Source organism: Lithobates pipiens, unplaced genomic scaffold, assembly GCF_037356315.1.
Source record: "Lithobates pipiens isolate NorthernLeopardFrog02 unplaced genomic scaffold, aLitPip1_a1.2 Scaffold_18, whole genome shotgun sequence".
Taxonomy (NCBI): Eukaryota; Metazoa; Chordata; class Amphibia; order Anura; family Ranidae; genus Lithobates; species Lithobates pipiens.
The window spans coordinates 630,941,518-630,961,934 of record NW_027507758.1 but is presented as its reverse complement, the minus strand read 5'-3'; the positions used below and the strand labels follow the sequence as shown (position 1 = coordinate 630,961,934).

General features: G+C 46.1%; 2 protein-coding genes across 2 annotated transcripts in view; both read left to right on the top strand.

The window, feature by feature from the left end:
• The window catches only part of LOC143986879 (uncharacterized), a 1,041,669-nt gene that overhangs the window by 473,939 nt on the left and 547,313 nt on the right, over window positions 1-20,417 (top strand). The window lies entirely within an intron of this gene.
• LOC143989761 (uncharacterized) lies at window positions 3,510-12,217 on the top strand. Its single transcript, XM_077490032.1, has 2 exons — window positions 3,510-3,992; window positions 10,752-12,217. Exon 2 carries the CDS (start codon window positions 10,766-10,768, stop codon window positions 11,912-11,914), a length of 1,149 nt encoding a protein of 382 aa, XP_077346158.1. The 5' UTR covers window positions 3,510-3,992; window positions 10,752-10,765; the 3' UTR covers window positions 11,915-12,217.

Sequence of the window (20,417 nt, the reverse complement as noted above, 5' to 3'; positions counted from 1 at the left end):
CTACCTCTGAGGCTTTGGCAAGATGGCAGCTGCTTTACACAAAGCAAGGCCCTGCAGGAGCAGGCATCGTGGTGCTGAGATGGCTGGGCAACACAATCTAAACCCAATTCTCACCCTCCAACTGACCCCCCGGATCCCATGGCATCCTTGCCTACATCAGGCCAGCTGTGTCTGACACCACATTAAAAGATGTTCTTCTGTCACTTAGAGCATCCCTGCAGGCTGACATGCTCTCCTGCATGCACAATTTTAAAGGGGGACTCCATGAAGTGGCTGAAAGGGTAGTTCAAATTAAAGATAAAATGGGGAATATGCCTCCTCTTTTAACTCACTTGTTGATGCCCACAGCACTCACAGATAGAACATCCAGGGGCTCAAGGCAAAGGTAGTGGACCTGGAGGACAGATTCTGCAGGAACAATATTAAAATCCGGGGATCTGTCAGGAAAGGTTCCCTCCGCTGGTAATATCAATCATTTGGCATGCAGTACTGCGATCCACCAGCAGGTGTCTCCTGCTGGAATTATGTAATCTTTGGTCCGCAGTACTGGTGTCCACCAGCGGAGGGATCCTGGCAGTGTGGAGCAGGTTTTGCCTTCTACAGTCAGGCGTCACATGACTGACAGCAGCCATTATAAATACCCGGCAGGTGCACACACACCTCGCCTTGGTATTGTCCTTGAGCCCTGACCTGCAGCCTGTTTGATACCTGATCCCTGATCCCTGATCCCTGTCCTGTGTTCCTTATCCCATTTGCTGATCTCCCCGTGTATGACCTTTGCCTGGCTTGTGACTCCGATTCGGGACTGCCCTTGTTTATTTGCTGATCCTCTGTGTATGACCCTGGCCTGCCTACCGTTTACGGTCCTTGCATTTCCCATTTATTGTACATATCTGTCTGTTGTTGTTTGGGGGTCTTGTTGGTTGGTTTATTGCACTGTGTATTTATATTATTCACTTTCTTTAATAAATCATATTTCACTTATACACGTTTGGGTTTCCTCTGTTGCAGTCCACACAGTTCTGGTCTTATCTGATACGTGACAGAATACCAAGGCCATCCCTGACCAGAAGTGGCTACACAGAGGAACCATCTTGGTTCAGGTTGCTTACTGAAATGAATTTAGAAGTGATTTGTTATTATGCTTTGCTGGCGTCTGAGAGTAGTGAATATCTCCGCCAGACACTGAAAGGGTGGACCAGTGATCAGCTGTTGGAAACCATTCGTTTAGCTCACTCCTGGGTTGATCAGGGCTGTATGTTGTTTGGGGATGTTCAGCCGTTAATTCAAATCTGCACAGAGCTGGCCCTGCCCTGCATCCCAGGGGGCCGTGATGATTTTTCTCCCCCTTTCAGTATTAATCAAGTCACATCACTGGTATGGCTTCTGGAAGATGATTCCCCTTACTTTTTTGAGCATTACACAGCCTGTTCCCAACAGATGATAATAGAATGTGTTGATTCTGTACAATCCCTTGTTAGATAGGCAGTATGTAACCCGCAGTTTGTACAACCACTACTTTTAGCATGGTCTGGTATTTTGCAATCAGCCACAGCCAGCCCACAACAAACCATCTCTGCTACCAAACACCTGCCTGCCCAAGAGTCTCTTCCTCCATCACCTATGGCAACCTCAGTTTCAGCCCAATATACTGTACTCCCCACCAAATATCAATACCCTGTTTCTTCCTGCTGCACATATCCTGCCTTTAATCCAACTGCCTCTTTCCCGTGGCCCACTATCCCTCAAGAACTTCCCCCAGCCACTGTTACCTCTTCCCTGCCATATTCCAACCCTTCTCTCCAGTCTGCTTCATCCCCTACCTATAGATCTGCAGCTACCTACAGGCCTTCAGTAGCTAAATCTAAAAAGAGACGGAAGTTCTTTCCTACCCATTTGATCCTGCCAGTAACGCAACCTGCCTCCACATCAACCAACCTGCTCCAGTCTGCCTGCATGCCAGCTGAACCTGATCACCCACCTGATTCTGCCAATCATCTGCCTGCTATCCAGCCTGATGTCCCGGCCTTCCAGCCAGACACCTTCCAGCCTGATGTCCCGGCCTTCCAGCCTAATGTCCCGGCCTTCCAGCCAGACGCCTTCCAGCCTGATGTCCCGGCCTTCCAGCCAGACGCCTTCCAGCCTGATGTCCCGGCCTTCCAGCCAGACGCCTTCCAGCCTGATGTCCCGGCCTTCCAGCCAGACGCCTTCCAGCCTGTCCCGGCCTTCCAGCCAGACGCCTTCCAGCCTGATGTCCCGGCCTTCCAGCCAGACGCCTTCCAGCCTGATGTCCCGGCCTTCCAGCCAGACGCCTTCCAGCCTGATGTCCCGGCCTTCCAGCCAGACGCCATCCAGCCTGATGTCCCGGCCTTCCAGCCAGACGCCTTCCAGCCTGATGTCCCGGCCTTCCAGCCTGATGTCCCGGCCTTCCAGTCTGATGTTTTCCAGTCTGATGTCTTGCAGTCTGATGTCCCGGCCTTCCAGCCTGATGTCTTGCAGTCTGATGTCCCGGCCTTCCAGCCTGATGTCTTGCAGTCTGATGTCCCGGCCTTCCAGTCTGATGTCTTGCAGTCTGATGTCCCGGCCTTCCAGTCTGATGTCCTGGCCTTCCAGTCTGATGTCTTGCAGTCTGATGTCTCGGCCTTCCAGTCTGATGTCTTGCAGTCTGATGTCCCGGCCTTCCAGTCTGATGTCTTGCAGTCTGATGTCCCGGCCTTCCAGCCCGATGTGCCAGCTTCCCGGTCCGATGTGCCTCTGTCTGCTGCCCTGCTTGAAGTGCCCGTTACCCAACTTGATGTGACTTTGCTCATAGCCCAGCTTGACGCAATGGACTTTCCCCAGCAACTGCTAGTTGGAGCGTCCGGAGGTCACTCCTTTGAGGGGGGGTACTGTCAGGAAAGGTTCCCTCCGCTGGTAATATCAATCATTTGGCATGCAGTACTGCGATCCACCAGCAGGTGTCTCCTGCTGGAATTATGTAATCTTTGGTCCGCAGTACTGGTGTCCACCAGCGGAGGGATCCTGGCAGTGTGGAGCAGGTTTTGCCTTCTACAGTCAGGCATCACATGACTGACAGCAGCCATTATAAATACCCGGCAGGTGCACACACACCTCGCCTTGGTATTGTCCTTGAGCCCTGACCTGCAGCCTGTTTGATACCTGATACCTGATACCTGATACCTGATCCCTGATCCCTGTCCTGTGTTCCTTATCCCATTTGCTGATCTCCCCGTGTATGACCTTGGCCTGGCTTGTGACTCCGATTCGGGACTGCCCTTGTTTATTTGCTGATCCTCTGTGTATGACCCTGGCCTGCCTATCGTTTACGGTCCTTGCATTACCCATTTATTGTACATATCTGTCTGTTGTTGTTTGGGGGTCTTGTTGGTTGGTTTATTGCACTGTGTATTTATATTATTCACTTTCTTTAATAAATCATATTTCACTTATACACGTTTGGGTTTCCTCTGTTGCAGTCCACACAGTTCTGGTCTTATCTGATACATGACAGGATCCCAAAATCAGTCCAAATCTACGTGCAAGACTTGTTCAAGTCTGTGGCTCCCTCCTTTACGCAAGAGGACCTTACCATTGAAAGGATCCACAGAATCCCGAAACCTGTTCACCTGCCTCAATCTGTCCCACGTGATGTGTTGTTGAGTATTCACTTCTTCCAGGCCAAGGAGAAGATCATGTCTGCTTTACACTGGGCAGAGCACCTTCCGGAGAAGTTCCTCAGGTTGCAGCTGCTAGTGGTCTTGTTGCAATTCACCTTACAGAGATGTAAGAACCTGGTGATGGTCACCAAGGCTTTAAGGAACAACATCACCTTGGTTGTCAAGCACAATGGAGAAATTTTAACTGTCATGTCGTTGGATGGTGGGCCTCAACTGCTCAGGAGATGGGACATTATCCCAGAAGAGAGCACAACCCTTCCTAGCCCTTATACAATCACATTAGACTGGCAAGTGGTCTCATACAGGAGATCCAAAGTGAGTCCTATTTGCGCACAGTTATTCCCAGAATCTCTTTTTGTTTTTATGTTATTGCTTTGTTTAGTCCTTTCAGTTGGTTTCATCTGCTCTCCTGAGGTCATTGGCCATCTTGGTTTACCTTTTGTCTACATTAGCTCTAATCCCACAGCACTTGAAGATGCACTCTGTACTCAAGCGTCTACTACTGCTTCGTCTTGACACCAAGTTCCGCCTCCAAGCCCTCACAGTGCTCACGTCCTTCTCTCCTGTGGCAAGAAATACCTACCAATGAGCGTAGAGCTAAGACTACCTCCAAAGGCCTACCTGCTTTCTTTACATGGGATTTAAAATAGTCTCTCTGAATACCAGAGGCTGGAAATGCCCAGCAAAATTGGCCTCAATGTGAAAGGAAGTCTCTAACCCCCCCCCCCCCCCCCCCCCCAGTCTGATATTCTCTGTGTACCAGAGACCCACTTTTACTCCCTTCAGAATGCAAGATGTAACCACAGGGATTTAACACTTTTTTTTTTGCCTCAGCCCTTTGTTAGAAATGAGGGGGGCTTACATAAATTAATAACTCTCTAGACTTTTGTCTCAAAGACACTTAGACCCCCCCCAAGGCAGATACATTGTTCTGACCTGTGACACACTGTAAATGCCCATCCATACACCCCCATATCGGCCATTACATGCCGCTATCTCCTTGTGTGTGGAGGAGAGGGATGCCTGTCTCCCAGTCTGTCTTTAAGGCTGCAATTCAAAAGTTATCAGCACTTCTACGAATGTTAAATTGCTCTCTCAGTCCCTCCAGGAATACTTTGGCATGAATACTGCCTCTAGCGAGGACACCTTCTTATTATGGAACACGTATATGAAAGGGTAAATTATCTAAGCATATGCCCACACCAAGAAACAATACAACCTTCACTTAGATATAGTCCTTTCTGAAATTCATATGCTGGAATCTGCTAATAAAGCAGTTTCTGACCCTAGACGCGCCTCCGCTCTCCTTAACCGCTTGCCGACTGCGCTATAGCCAAATGACGGCTGCATCACGGTCGGATAACTCTGGAAAGGGCGTACATTGACGTCCTCCCAGAATCCCGCTCTCACGCGCCCCCCTGGGGCGTGCACCCGGGAACATCCGTGACCGCTGGGTCCTCTGCATTATGGATCAAGGTAAATGGCTGCTGATGGCGGCCGTTTACCACGTGATCGCTCTGTAAAATGATGGAGCGATCACTAGTAAACAAACCGGCACCATACCTATTTGTACAGTGCGAGGGGAGAGATCGGTGGCAGCAGTGCTGAGGGCTGGATGTGTAATGCCCACAATGCGGTTATGTGCCCATTGCATCCTCATCCATCCATACCCAGCCATCCATGCTCAGCATACTCAACCATACTCTGCATACACATCCACCCATACTTGGCATACTCATCCATCCATGCTCATCCATTCATAATCAGCATACTCATCCATCCATACTCGACATACTCATCCATTCATGCTCACCCATCCATCCATAATCGGCATACTCATCCATCCATGCTCACCCATCCATAATGAGCATACTCATCCATCCATGCTCACCCATCCATACTCAACATACTCATCCATCCATGCTCACCCATCCATCCATACTCGGCATACTCGTCCATCCATTTATGCTCACCCATCCATACTCGGCATACTCACCCATCCATCCATCCTCATCCATACTCGGCATACTCAGCCATCTATACTCGGCATATCCATCCATCCATATTCGGCATACTCATCCATCCATCCATGCTCAGCCATCCATACTCCGCATACTCATCAATGCTCAGCCATCCATCCATCCTCAGCAATACTCATCTATCCATGCTCAGCCACCCCATCCACCCCCATCCATAATTAGCCATACCCATCCATACTCAGCCATACTCAGCTGTACCCATCCATACTCAGCCGTACCCATCCGTACTCAGCCATATACTCATTCATGCTCAGCCATCCCCATCCACAGCTCATCCATCCCCATTAATGCTCTTCCATGCCACTACAGTGCCTCACAAATGTGTAATAGGTAGTCCAAAGTAGATTTGAAACTTATGCCCCTAGAACACCTGATTATGCCTCATAGATTATACGTTGGGTTGTTTTCTTTCCAAAATTGGGTCGTTTTTGGGGCGTTTGCATTGTCCTGGTGCTCCAGGGCCCTCAAAATTTTAAGAGTTAGTCAAGAAATTATATGTATAATTTATGTCCCTAGAACACCTGATGGTGCTCCCTGCATGTTGGGCCTCTGTATGTGACCAGGCTGTGTGAAAGTCTCACACATGTAGTATTGCCATACTCAGGAGGAGTAGTAGAAAGTATTTTGGGGTGTAATTTGTGCTATGCATATGCTGTGTATGAGAAATAACCTGCTAATATAACAATTTTGTGAAAAAAAAAAAGACAAAAAAATCTTGGCTTTGTAAAGAATTGTGGGAAAAAATTACAACTTCAAAAACCTCACCATGCGGATGCACAAACAGTCCGTCGAAAGCTTGCGCGATGACGTGTACAGCACGTACGACGGGACTAGAAATAGGAAGTCCAAGACACAGCAAAGCACCCTTCCGCCGTGTAAATCCTTTCTGGGCATGCGCCATTCTTAGTCTGTCGAGCTAGCATACTGACGACCATATTGTTCGCTGAAACCAAAGTACGACGGACAGAATTTCGAAAAAACCGAAATACTTAGTACTCCGGACTGCGCGCTGAAAAAGTCCGCTGAAGCCCACACACGAGCGGATTGTCCGCTGAAATGTGTTTCGACGGACTAAGTACGCCATACAATCCACCCGTGTGTACGCGGCATTAGGCTCAAATTGGGAGTCCCGTTATTCGAACAATACGATAAGATTACAAGAACTTGAAAAATAAAACACTCCGCAAATAGGAAACACAATGGAAAGGTCCTAGCTAACAGACTTAAGTCCCAAAGAACCAAAATTTAAAATAATCCGCCTCCTTCACCTTCTCAGTAACCATAAAATCTTTAAATCCCCAGGACATGGCTAACTCGTTTGCAGACTATTACGAAGCCCTATACAATCTCAGAACTGAACCATTCACCACCCAACCCTTATAAATGAGCTAATGACTCCCCTGGATTGAATATGCTAAGGGGTTAAATTATGTGTTACATTTAACCATAGGTTCATTCATATATTTACCCTTTCAGATATGTGGTCAGTAAATGCAAGGATTAAAACACAACAACACACAAAGAATGTAATAAAAAGATTTACTTCGCTTTGATTACAAATAATACGATACAGGATATTCAATCCAGGGGAGTCATTAGCTCATTTATAAATGAGCTACCTGGAGAAGATAGTCAACAACAATTCAAGCTTCCGCCTTAAATTGAACCTCAAACTCCAAACTGGTCTCCCAGTGATATTTATATGGCACCTCCTGGTGACATCCCCTCCTCTTGAGGTGCATCTCCTCAAACAATTATTGCAGTTCTATTTGTCAACACCTGCCAGGAACAAAGGCATCTCCCTAATATATAACACAAGGCAGGAAAAGCTAACATTTCTTAAATCAAAACCTTTCCTTCTACGGGAGGAAGATTTAAAAATCCTCATTCACCACCTCCCAATGGAGCAATACCTTCAGGTCAGTCTTCAAAGCCTCGCATTGCGTCCAGCTTTGGGAGTTGACACAATAGATCTCACTCCATTTGTATCTCATGGAGTTCAGAGGGTGGTGATAAATGGGGAGTACTCGGAATGATCAGGGGTGGGTAGTGGGGTCCCTCAGGGTTCTGTGCTGGGACCAATCCTGTTTAATTTGTTCATGAACGACCTGGAGGATAGGGTAAACAATTCAATCTCTGTATTTGTGGACGATACTGAACTAAGTAGGGCAATAACTTCTCCGCAGGATGTGGAAACCTTGCAAGAAGATCTGAATAAATTAATGGGGTGGGCAACTACATGGCAAATGAAGTTTAATGTAGAAAAATGTAAAATAATGCATTTAAGTGGCAAAAATCTGAATGCAATCTATAGACTGGGTGGAGAACCTCTGGGGGAATCTAGGATGGAAAAGGACCTGGGGGTCCTAGTAGATGATAGGATCAGTAATGGCATGCAATGCCAAGCTGCTGCTAACAAAGCAAACAGAATATTGCCATTAAAAAGGGGATCAACTCCAGAGATAAAACGATAATTCTCCCGCTCTACAAGACTCTGGTCCGGCCGCACCTGGAGTATACTGTCCAGTTCTGGGCACCAGTCCTCAGGAAGGATGTTCTGGAAATGGAGCGACTACAAAGAAGGGCAACAAAGCTAATAAAGTGTCTGGAGGATATTAATTATGAGGAAAGGTTGTGAGCTCTGAACTTATTCTCTCTGGAGAAGAGACGCTTGAGAGGGGATATGATTTCAATATACAAATACCATACTGGTGACCCCACAATAGGGATACAACTTTTCCGTGAAAGGGCATTTAAAAAGACACGCGGCCATTCAATAAAATTGGAGGAAAATCAATTTAACCCGAAATTGGGTAGAGGGTTCTTTACGATAAGACTGGCAAGAATGTGGAATTCTCTTCTACAAGCAATGGTTTCAGCAGAGAGCATAGATTAAAATAAACTACTAGATAGGCACCTAAATGACCAGAACATATAGGGATATACAATGTAATATTGACATAAAAGCGCACACACACATGGGTTGGACTCGATGGACTTGTGTCTTTTTCAACCTTACCAACTATGTAACCTATCACTTAGCTCAGATCTATCCCTACCACTCCCTACTTTGTTGGCAAAGGATGTGGCCAAATTGGCAATCTTCTCCATATGTTTTGGTCCTACAAGAACATTGCAAGCTTCTGGAACAAAACCTTCACAATAATCGCAGATGCGATGGGTGTGGTGACCTCTCCCAACCCGGTTTTGGCTGTCTTGGGCCTTGAAATTGACAATGTACCCTTTTTTGCTCGAGAAGGTATCAGGCATATCCTGGTGGCTTGTGCTAGCCAAACAATGGAAAGCCCAGGAAGCCCCCAATCACTCTGAGGTAGTTATACTCCTTAACCACTTAAGCCCCGGAACATTTTGCTGGCCAAAGACCAGAGCACTTTTTGCAATTCGGCACTGCGTCCATTTAACTGACAATTGCGCGGTCATGCGACGTGGCTCCCAAACAAAATTGACGTCCTTTTAAATAGAGATTTATTTTGGTGGTATTTGATCACCTCTGCGGTTTTTATTTTTTGCGCTATAAACAAAAAAAGAGCGACAATTTTGAAAAAAACACAATTTTTTTTAGATTTTGCTGTAATAAATATCCTCCAAAAATATATATAAAAAATGTTTTCCTCAGTTTAGGCCGATACGTATTCTTCTACATATTTATGGTAAAAAAAAAAAACGCAATAAGTGTAATAAACTTGCTTTGTGCAAAAGTTTTATAGCATTTACAAAATAGGGGATAGTTTTATGGAATTTTTATTAATATTTTTTTTTTTTTTTTACTATTAATGGCGGCGATCAGCGATTTTTTTTTTATCGTGACTGAGACATTATGGCGGAAACATCAGACATTTTTGACACATTTTTGGGACCATTGTCATTTATACAGCAATCAGTGCTGTACAAATGCACTGATTCCTGTGTAAATGACACTGCCAGTGGATGGGGTTAACCACTAGGGGGCAGTTAAGGGGTTAAGTGTGTCCTGAGGAGGGATTCTAACTGTTAGGGGGCGTGGCTACGTGTGACACATCACTGATCTCTGCTCCCAATCACAGGGAGCTATGACCAGTGACACTGTCACTAGGCAGAACGGGTAGATACTTGTTTACATTAGCATCTCAACGTTCTTCTTTTCCGTGAGACAATCGCGGGTATCCCCGCGGAGATTGAGTCTGCAGGACCCACGATCACAGAGCTTGCCACGCGCACCCGCAGGCCGCCTCTTAAAGGGCAACATACAGGTACGTTAGTGAGCCTGTACATGCCATTCTGCTGCCGTATAACTGCGTGAGGCGGTCGGCAAGCGGTTAAGATCCATCATTCTTATGAAACGTACTCTTGCACTGTGGCTTGGTAGGGCATCAGCCTTCAACTCCTTGTGGGAACCCTGGTCCATCTGGACCAATAAATTACATTACCCTCTTGAGTATCTATTTGCTCTACCTTAACCTATATTATGTTGTAGATGTGTTTTTTTTGTTTGTTTTGTTTTTTGTGACAAGAAGTACATGCCAGATTAGATTGCTGGTGTTCCAACTGTCGTACAAGATTTGTTAGTCGTGTTCCTATTCTCTTGTTAAATATGCCGAGAGCAACCTTCTATATGTGTCCACTCATAGCGGATTAACCGGTATGTCTTGTAAAATGCACTAAAAGTGTAATGCTAGAAGAAAAAAAAAAATGATGGTGGTCTTCAGGATCAGTCCAGTCTTCATCTTGGTTGTTCTCCCCCCATCCTCACTCTCTGACCTCTGGTGGGGCTCAGCCCCGCTGTTATTCATGACTAAATCATGGACTAAATAAGGAAGTGCAGGACTTCTTGTGTTGGGAAGATGGCAATGAGTGATAGAGGGGGAGGGGATACTCGTAATGATCTGGTAGGAGATCAGAGGACCCATTTACTAGTTACCTTGAGGGGGGAATTGTAAGATCCTCAGAGACAAAGCTGCCTGATGTGGGCGGAGTCCTGGTTTAGGGGAACCAATCAGCTCATGTCTAGTAATAATCTTTTTTATCTCTATTTTAGTAGATGGACGGGAGATGAGGAAAACCTCAGAGGATTGTCTCACTTTGTCTCCAGACTGTAAAGTAGAAGATGAGGACATCACACAGTATAGTCCAGGAGAAAACCCGACTACCTCAAATGTCCATCCGGCACCACACAGTGTAGATGGACCATCGTATTCCTCTTATCCTGAGGAACCTCAGACTGTGAGGGACGGCGCCGTCCTTCCAACAGAGAAGAGCTTTTCCTGTACTGAGTGTGGGAAGTGTTTTCGTTTTAAATCCAATCTTCATGTGCATAAAAGATCTCACACGGGGGAAAAACTGTATTCCTGTCCTGAGTGCGAGAAATGTTTTTCAGTGAAGTCCAGCCTTCACAGACATCAGAGGTCTCACGCAGGGGAGAAGCCATATTCTTGTTCTGAATGCGGGAAATGTTTTTCACAAAACTCCAATCTTTACAGACATCAGAAGTCTCACACGGGGGAAAAGCCATATTCCTGTCCTGAGTGCGGGAAACGTTTTTCAGAGAAGTTCCATCTTTCCACACATCAGAGATCTCACACAGGGGAGAAGCCATATTCCTGTCCTGAGTGTGGGAAATGTTTTTCAGAGAAGTCCGGTCTTTCCATACATCAGAGATCTCACACGGGGGAGAAACCGTATTCCTGTCCTGAGTGTGGGAAATGTTTTTCAGAGAAATCCGATCTTTACAGACATCAGAGATCTCACACGGGGGAGAAGCCATATTCCTGTACTGAGTGTGGAAAATGTTTTTCAAGAAAGTTTTATCTGAACATACATCAGAGATCTCACACAGGGGAGAAGCCATATTCCTGTTCTGAGTGTGGGAAAATGTTTTCAGAGAAGTCCAATCTTTATAAGCATCAGAGATCTCATACGAGAGAGAAGTCGCTTTCCTGTACTGAGTGTGGGAAATGTTTCATAACAAAAGCAGATCTTGTCAAGCATCAGAGGTGTCACACAGGGGAAAAGCCATATTCCTGTCCTGAGTGTGAGAAATGTTTTTCAGTGAAGTCTAATCTTTACAAACATCAGAGATCTCACACGGGGGAGAAGCCGTATTGCTGTCCTCAGTGTGGGAAATGTTTTTCACAGACGTCAAGTCTTTACAAACATCAGAGATCTCACACTGTAAATAAGTCACGTTCCTGTCCTGAGTGAGGGAATTGTTCCTCACTGAAGTCCTGTCTTACTGTACATCGGGGAGCCCACACAACCCTCGAGGTGTATTAGTGCCTTGAGTGTGGGAAATGTCTTCTATATGAATGTTGCTGGACATCACAGCTCTCATGTGGGGAAGAAGCACACCCTGATATACACCTCAGATATACTCAATGGCTGATCTTCATCATATAAGAAACAGTTGATAAGGAGATCAGAGATCACCAAAGACATGGATGAAGTGTTGTACCGTGTTGGCCATTGATAGCAGGAGAAAAATAAAAATGGAGTCATTACCTTTCATTGGCTGAGTACATTTTATAGTGTAAGATTTCCAAACACTTAGAGGTCTACTTTTTTACACTTCGTTGAATGAATGTGACCAGAATTTTCCCAGCTGTGACAAGTTCTGGCCATGTTTTATTTCATATGATCATAGGATTAATATACTGGGTTTAAACTTGTTTTATGCTATTTTTACTGATGGAGGTATTTCAGGAAAAATACCATATTGTGGCCACTAGATGGACCTCACCATCATAGGAAATCACTGTGTTATTAAAGTACAGTGCTAATTTTTCATGGCTGAATGAATGATTGTTACATTATTATTATTATTATTATTCAGGATTTATATAGCGCCAACAGTTTGCTCAGCACTTTACATTCATTTTCTACAAGTAGACCCCTTAGTTTCCTTTATCAGGCATGGTTTCATACCAATACCTGAGGATATACTCATAAACTTGTGAGGATTAAGATTAATTTATTGTGATTGTAGAAACAAATCCCAATGAAATTACATTTATAGTAGTCAGGATATAAAGGGTAAATTTCAGTGCAAAATACACTAAATGTAATTTTAGAGCACATAGACGCAATATTTTACACAATTGTTTTGGAAAAATATAAAAGATGAGGTTGTGCTGAGTAAATAGATACCCAACATGTCCAGCCTTATAATTGTGTGTCGTTGAAATGATGAGAAATTTGGTTATTAAAACACGGTCCACAGGTGACACTTTCACTGCCATGGACGTATGTCGTACTAACTTACAGAACTGCTTCCAGCTGACCAGGTCATTACAACGTATGTCCATGGCATTCCCCCTTCTGCTATAAGTTCATGGTCTGCTGAGCTTCCCTCCAATCCACAGCCACTCTGCCTGTCCTCTAAGATGGCCCCTTGCACCATCAATCCCCCCCCCCCCCCACAGCACTGATCCACCCATGGTTCCCATGTTGCTGGTTTCTTCTCCTCTCTACTTCCACCAGTTTCAGCTGCTGCAGGAGAGCCACAGGGAGATCAAAATGTTCAAATACATCACCCATCACTGAAATTTCCCACCCTTGTGCTGCGACCTCGTACCAATGCCTTCCTACAGTGCTGCCGGCTGTCTTCCTCGCCTACCCCAATCACTGGCTGCTGCTGGGGTTGTAGATCCATGTGTTGTTCAGAATGGAGAGTGGGGGGTTGGCATGTCACATTTACCAGCCCCTTCCTGAATGAACACAATGAGGGATCGGTACAGATCACTTCTGTGTTCATTCGTCACTGAAGCATAGTAAAGTGTGTTTACTGTGCTTCAGTTTTGTGAATGAATAGGAGCCTCTGTACAGAGTCTCCCTACAAATCGCACCCATAGAGCAATATTGGAGATAACAGCAGTATTGTCACCAATCACAGCCTGGATATTTCCCAGTACAGGTCAGGGGGAGGGGGATGGGATAAATTACATTAAGGGCCCTATAGACATGTGTAGCACCAACCCCCGAAGGAGCTGCTGGTTAGGTTGGGCTTACCGTTACCTTCTTTCTCCTCACTTCACGTCTAGGAGTGTCCCGTGTTAGATGGCCCAGTAACTTAAGAGACTGTCGACAGATCCACTTAAATGGATTTTATTTGCAAAAAAACGTAGACAGTGAACAGTCTCTTAAATTGGGATCAGAGGGTTGGAAAGGAAAGTTCAGGTACTCTTAGTGTCAAAGTCAATATTGAAGAACTTGCTTACTTTGCATCCAGAGAATAGCCACTCGCAACGGGATGATCACTCAGGTTGGACAGTCCCTCTCTCACAAGGCCTAGCAGCCAACAAGGTGCTTACTCAGGAACAAGTCTCTGCCACAGACGTTGTTGTAGAACGTACAAGATATGTCTGCCACAGACGTTGTTGTAGAACATGTAGGGAAACTAAACTTGAAGAACACTTGTAGGATACCTGGATCTTTCAGCCAGCTTGGCGATATCCATGAGACCGGATTCTCTTGGGTACCTCTGCCCTTCCAGGCTCTTACTAAGAAACCAACCCGTACGTGGTCTTCTTCTGAAGAGTCCTCCCCTGGAATGCTTGAAGTCACTGGGTCTCTCCCAAACTGGAGACGGCACACAACCACCTCCGAATCCTCCTTTCGTTTCCTTGCCTCGGGCTAGCCAGCCCCGAGACAACAAGATCAGGTGGATCCGCATCCCAGGCCATAGCCTTCCTGGGGGCTGGTCAGGAGGACCAGGACCATGAAGTCAGTACATCATTCTGGACCAGAAACCCAGAACCACGTGACATCCGCATCTTAAATACCCTCTCCCAGAAAGCACAGCAAGAGCATCACTCCCACTGGGCGGGCTTCCGAGAGAAAGTAACTTAAGCAACCAACCAGACCATAGTTTCATGTTTGCTAGAAGAGACAGTGCCCCCTGTGGCCAGGCTGAACATCTCACAGTCCAGTCAGATTGATGCTGAAGTCCAAATTTAGACAATTGTACCCAAACCAAACTGTAGTTCCGGTGTAACCTTAAATTTGAAAAACACATAGCGCGTGCTCTTCAGGAGCCGTGCTACACATGATATGAGACAGACCCTCATAAATAAGACTTTGTCATCTGATCTATCAGGAAATGACCAGATTAGAGGACATTCTCATGTCTGGGAGGTACCTGCACACAGTGGAGGCTTCTCTGGGGATATTATGATTGGACAGGTCAGAATACTCTATAGTTCCCCCTCATAAACTGACACTGGGAGGGGTCTGTGTACCCCTCCCTCTGTATACAATTAATGTAGACCTGTCATAAGAGCAATATGTAGAAATTCTCCAAACCATCAGGAGATGAAAAAAAGAGGCTAAAAGACAATGGGAGAGATGGGACTAAGTGTAGTAATAATACCAGAAGGTGTGAGAATGTTCTAGAAGATCGATAGAAGTACGGGGCATGGACTCACATCTGTGAGGTTGTGGGGAACCCATCCAGGGATCAGACAACCTATCTGAGGACTTGTGGAGAATATGTCTGTCTCCTCCTGGAATTGGTCATGGGGGAATTCCGGATGGTCATATACTAAGCAGTATTTGGATCCCGGTGGAGAACTTTCACCCCAAGAAAAAATGAATGTGAAGTCAGCAGAGGTGCCCAAAGTAAAGAAGGGGACTTTGAAATGTTTTCTTCAAAAGGTCAGTGTTTATTGGACAAGAACTGTAAAATACACCATCAACATGTTTCATGGCTTCAAAGTGTCACTTCATCAGGACAGGTGTAAGAAGAGGATATAAAAATAGGGAATGAAGTAAAAGTCCAGTATATTGCATTATAAAGACCCAAGTCAGATACAATTCATGGGCATGACTGAGATTTATAACATTTAGGATTTGTATTATGTTAGACAAGGTGAAGATATATAGAGAGGATGATCAATACATGGAGAAATCAATATATTCTATCATATAAGGGAATCAATAGATAAATAGATGGCATCAACCAATCAATAAGATCCATTTCCCGATTTATAAATCCAACCACCTGTCCTGCCAAGCAGAAAACAATTACCCGCAGAAACCTTTGCCACGTTATTCGTTCTCTTTTCTACTCTTCAACTGACCACCTCCATGACAAGATCTCACCCCCTGTCTTTCCTCAACCTGGCCACCTCTGTCTACAACAGTTCACTTTCATCCTCACTGGACTCTCTTGCTCCTCTCACTACACAAAATGTCAGGGCCCCCGACTTTTACAACCTTGGCAGTCCGACGACACCAGAAACCTTAAACAATTGCCACCGTCAGGTCGGCTCCCCTGCGCAAATCACTGTAGCTGTAAGGGATATAGGGGGCATGTGCGCCCATCGCGTGACATAGGAGCCGCTGCGTGTAGCCTGAGGCTACCCGCCATTGCTCCTGAGAGAGGTAGATTGGAGACCTGTCAATGTAAACAGACAGATCTCCGTTCTGTCCGGGGAGGGGAGACAGATCGTCTGTTCCTAGTAAGTAGGAACAGCGATTAGTCTCCTCCCCCAGTCAATCCCATCCCCCCCCAGTTAGAAACACACCTAGGGAACACATTTAACCTCGATCACCCCTAGTGTTAACCCCCTTCCTGCCAGTGACATTTATACAGTAATCAGTGGCTATTTTTAGCTCTGATCGCTATATAAATGTCAATAGTCCCAAAAAGTGTCCAATCTGCCTGCTGCAATGTCGCAGTCATGCTAAAAATCGCAGATGACCGCCATTACTAGTAAAAAATCATAAAAATGCCATAAATATATCCCCTATTTTGTTGACGCTATAACTTTTGCGCAAACCAATCAATATACGCTTATTGAATACATATTGGCCTAAACTGATGAAGAAATTCATTTTTTTTTAATATTTTTTGGGGGGATATTTATTATAGGAAAGAGTAAAAAATATTGTGTTTTTTTTCCAAATTATCGCTTTTGTCTATAGCGCAAAAAAAAAAAAACGCAGAGGTGATCAAATACCACCAAAAGAAAGCTCTATTTGTGAGAAAAAATGATGTCAATTTTGTTTGGGTACAGCGTCGCACAACTGCGCAACTGTCAGTTAAAGCGACGCAGTGCCGTACCGCAGAAAATGGCCTGGTCATTAAGGGGGCAAATCCTTCCAGGGTTGAAGTAGTTAAAGAGGAACTGCAGTCTGCTCACATAATTTGTAATAAAAACATCTTTGCCATTCTGAAGCTCCCCTCCTCCAACCACTTTGCATATTATTTTATATATACTGTGATTCTGTACTTGCCAAATATGCTGCAGAAATCTCCTTCCACTGAGTCTGGCTGCAGCCATTTTAACTGTGGGCAGCTGAAGCTGCTGCCTGTTCAATTCCTGGATTATTATTTTTTTTTTTACAAATAACGTGGTGGTTTATTGAAAACAAAGAAAAAGCATGTACAGACAATGTTTAGTACAGACAGTATGACAGCATTCGGTAGCATTGAAGAAAAAATGAGAAAAATACAGGTTGCATGGCAGGGGGAGTACAGGTCCCCAACATATCAACGCAAGTAATAAAAAGGAAAACTAAAAGATATCATGGGAAGCAAGCCTACAATTTTAAGCTAGGACAGCAATGCAGCGGGGGAGATCTAGCTCTACAAATAAAATGCACAATATTGTGCCATCGTTTTCACAGTGCAGTCCCGACCCTCTCAGGGTCAGTTATTCTGGATCATCTAGCTCCTATGAGGGAAGCTCATTGCATGTGGCGGCATCATTCAACCATGCCTCCCAGACTTTGGTATATTTAGACTGACAACCCCTGTGGGCATAAAGTTCTTTCTTGTATGGGAGTACATTATTAATCGCAGCCACCCACTCCTGAGGCGTGGGGGGCTGATCTTGCAGCCACTTTCTTGCCACCAGTAACCTAGCCATAAATAGAGATTCGTGCAAAAATATCTTGTGGTATTTGTCCGAGTCCGGATTGGGAAAGACCCCCAGGAGGCACTGCTTGGGGCATAGCGTCAGAGGCGATCCCATTCTGTCATGAATAAATCTGACAATGTGAGACCAGTAGTGCTGGATCACCGGGCAAGACCACAGGATATGAATAAAGGTGCTTTGTGAGTTGCCGCACCTGGGGCAAAGGGGGCTGTAGTCAGGTTTATATTTGGCAATGCGTTTCGGTGTCAGATAAGTTCTATGTAGAATATTCAGGTGTGTGAAACGATCCGAGAGTTTGGGTGAGACTTTTTTTACCATTGTCCAGGGCTTCCTCCCATTCGTCATCCTCAAGCTCCCCCACATCTTCCGCCCACCTCCCTCTAAGGTCCTCTGTCAATGCAATCGCTGGGGGTCTAATCAGAAGGGTATATATACTGGAAATCAATTTGCGTGGGTCTTGCCCCAAGAGCATATCCACTATCTCCAGACTATATATATCCTGGGTGGGGATTGCACAAATTGTGCTTGAAGAGCATGGCGAAGCTGGAGGTATCTGTAGTGCATGGAGTTCGGGAGAGCAAATTCCTCCTTAAGCTTCCGAAACGATTTCAGCACCTGTCCTCGATATAGGTCAGAGAGATATTTAATCCCATGCGTGAGCCATATCGAGTAATCAGGAAGCAGCCGCAGTTCACTCAGGCCGGGGTTATCCCAAAGCGGGGTGTGGGAGTGGGTCTCGGGAATTGTCAACCTTTTCCTGACCACCTCCCAAATCCTGCAGTGTGCATATAGTAGTCCTTTGCGGTTCCCCTGAAACTCCGCCGAGGCACGGTCTCTAAATAGCAGTTGAAAGGGTTGGGTGATCGCATATCCACGCTTAGGGCAAATAAATGTCAGATACCTGTCTTTGTCTTGTTTGTCCAAGTGGTATAAGTGGGACACCTGGGCCGCCAGGTAATACAGGGCAAAATCTGGCAGGGCCGCCCCTCCCAGATCCCCAGGACACCTCAATGCCTGCCACGAAATTTTGTGCCGCTGCAAGCCCCAAACAAAGGAGTTTAGCAGAGCTTCTATTGATTTAAACAGCCTCAAGGGCAGATAAACAGGGGAGTGCCAGAACGCATATACAAACCCTGGTAGAATAACCATTTTCACCAGGTTTATTCGGCCCATAACGCCCAATGGGAGTTTAGCCCATGTCTTAATTTTGGCTTTCATGGTGGCTACCAGGGGATCTATATTTAGCCTTATCTAGTCCTCTGGGGACCTGGTGACAGAGTTGCCCAAGTACTTTATCTTGCTAACCCGTAGGAGGGGAGTAGAGGCCTCAGTCTCAGAGGGGGCACACAGATCAATGGGCAAAATTTGGGATTTCTCCCAGTTGATTTTAAGCCCTGAGTGTGCTCCGAATAGCTGGATCGTCTCAAGAGCTGCCCGGAGGGAGGGGCCTGTATCCGCCAAATACAGCAGCATATCATCCGCATACAGGCTGATCCTCTCCTCCAGGCTGCCACATTCATGCCCCGTGATACCGGGATGCCCCCTAAGGGCCGCCACAAGTGGCTCCACTGCTATAGCATACAACAGTGGGGATAGGGGGCAGCCCTGCCTAGTACCCCGAGAGAGAGGGAAAGGGGGCGACACCCGCCCATTAACCAAGATCCTAGCACAAGGACCACTATACAAAAGGCGAATCCATTTAATAAAGCGGGGTCCGAAGCCAAAGCGCTGTAGACAACTCCACAAATACCGCCATTCTACGGAATCGAACGCTTTGGCTGCGTCCAGAGACACCACCGCTCTAGCCCCCACCAGGTCGTGTTGCACCTGCAGGTTCATGTGGAGCCTCCGCAAATTATAAGCCGTGTTTTTGGACAGCATAAACCCTGTCTGGTCAGGATGGATAAGGTCGAGAATAACCGCATTCAGGCGGATAGCCAGGACCTTGGCCAGGATCTTGATGTCTAACTGAAGCAGGGAAATAGGCCTATAAGACTCGGGGAGTTCCAAATCTTTCCCGGGTTTGGGGATGAGGACTATGTAAGCCTCACACATTGAGGGAGGAAGAGTTTCCAACTCAAATATGTGAGAAAACAGCTCTTGTAGCTTAGGGGTCAGGGTGTCAGCGTATTTAAGATAAAATTCGAGAGGGAGCCCATCCGACCCAGGGGCTTTGGACACGTTCAATTGGGACATCGCCTCCGCAATATTGTCAGTGGTAATAGGGGCCTCCAGCAATGCTACCTGAGTTGGCGTGAGCGAGGGCAAATCAAGAGTTTCAAGAAGCCCATCCACCCCGTCCCCAGTATCAGTGGCCACCGAGGAGTACAACGAGGCATAAAATGCCCTGAACTCCTCAGCTACCGCGTCAGGGTCAGAGATCAACATCCCATCAGAGCCACGTAGGGAGACCACTGTGGGGGGCTTCTGGTCCATATGCGCCAGGTAAGCCAGCAAGCGACCAGCCCGTTACCCGCACTCATACACCCTCTGCTTAATATGGAATATATTTCGTTCTGCTTTCTCAAAATGCAAGCCGTTCACCACCCTGGATTGCAGCCTGAGAAGGTCAGCCTTACTTGGGGACGGGTCTCTAACAAACTCCTGTTCAGCTCCGCCTGAAGCAATGCCCTAGCAGATGACCTGCGATATTGTGAGATTTGTTGGGCCATGAACAGTCGAGCATGAGCTTTAAACAAGTCCCAGACCATCGCAAAGGGGGCCGTATCGCGGTTCGCATTAAAAAATAAATCCCATTCCGACCCCGCGTCCTCCAGCCCAGGGATCACTCCCAGCCAAAAAGGATTCAATTTCCAAGAATAGGATTT

Excerpts from the sequence above, each read along its gene's own strand:
- LOC143989761 (XM_077490032.1), top strand. The coding sequence starts at position 10,766 with ATGAGGAAAACCTCAGAGGATTGTCTCACTTTGTCTCCAGACTGTAAA.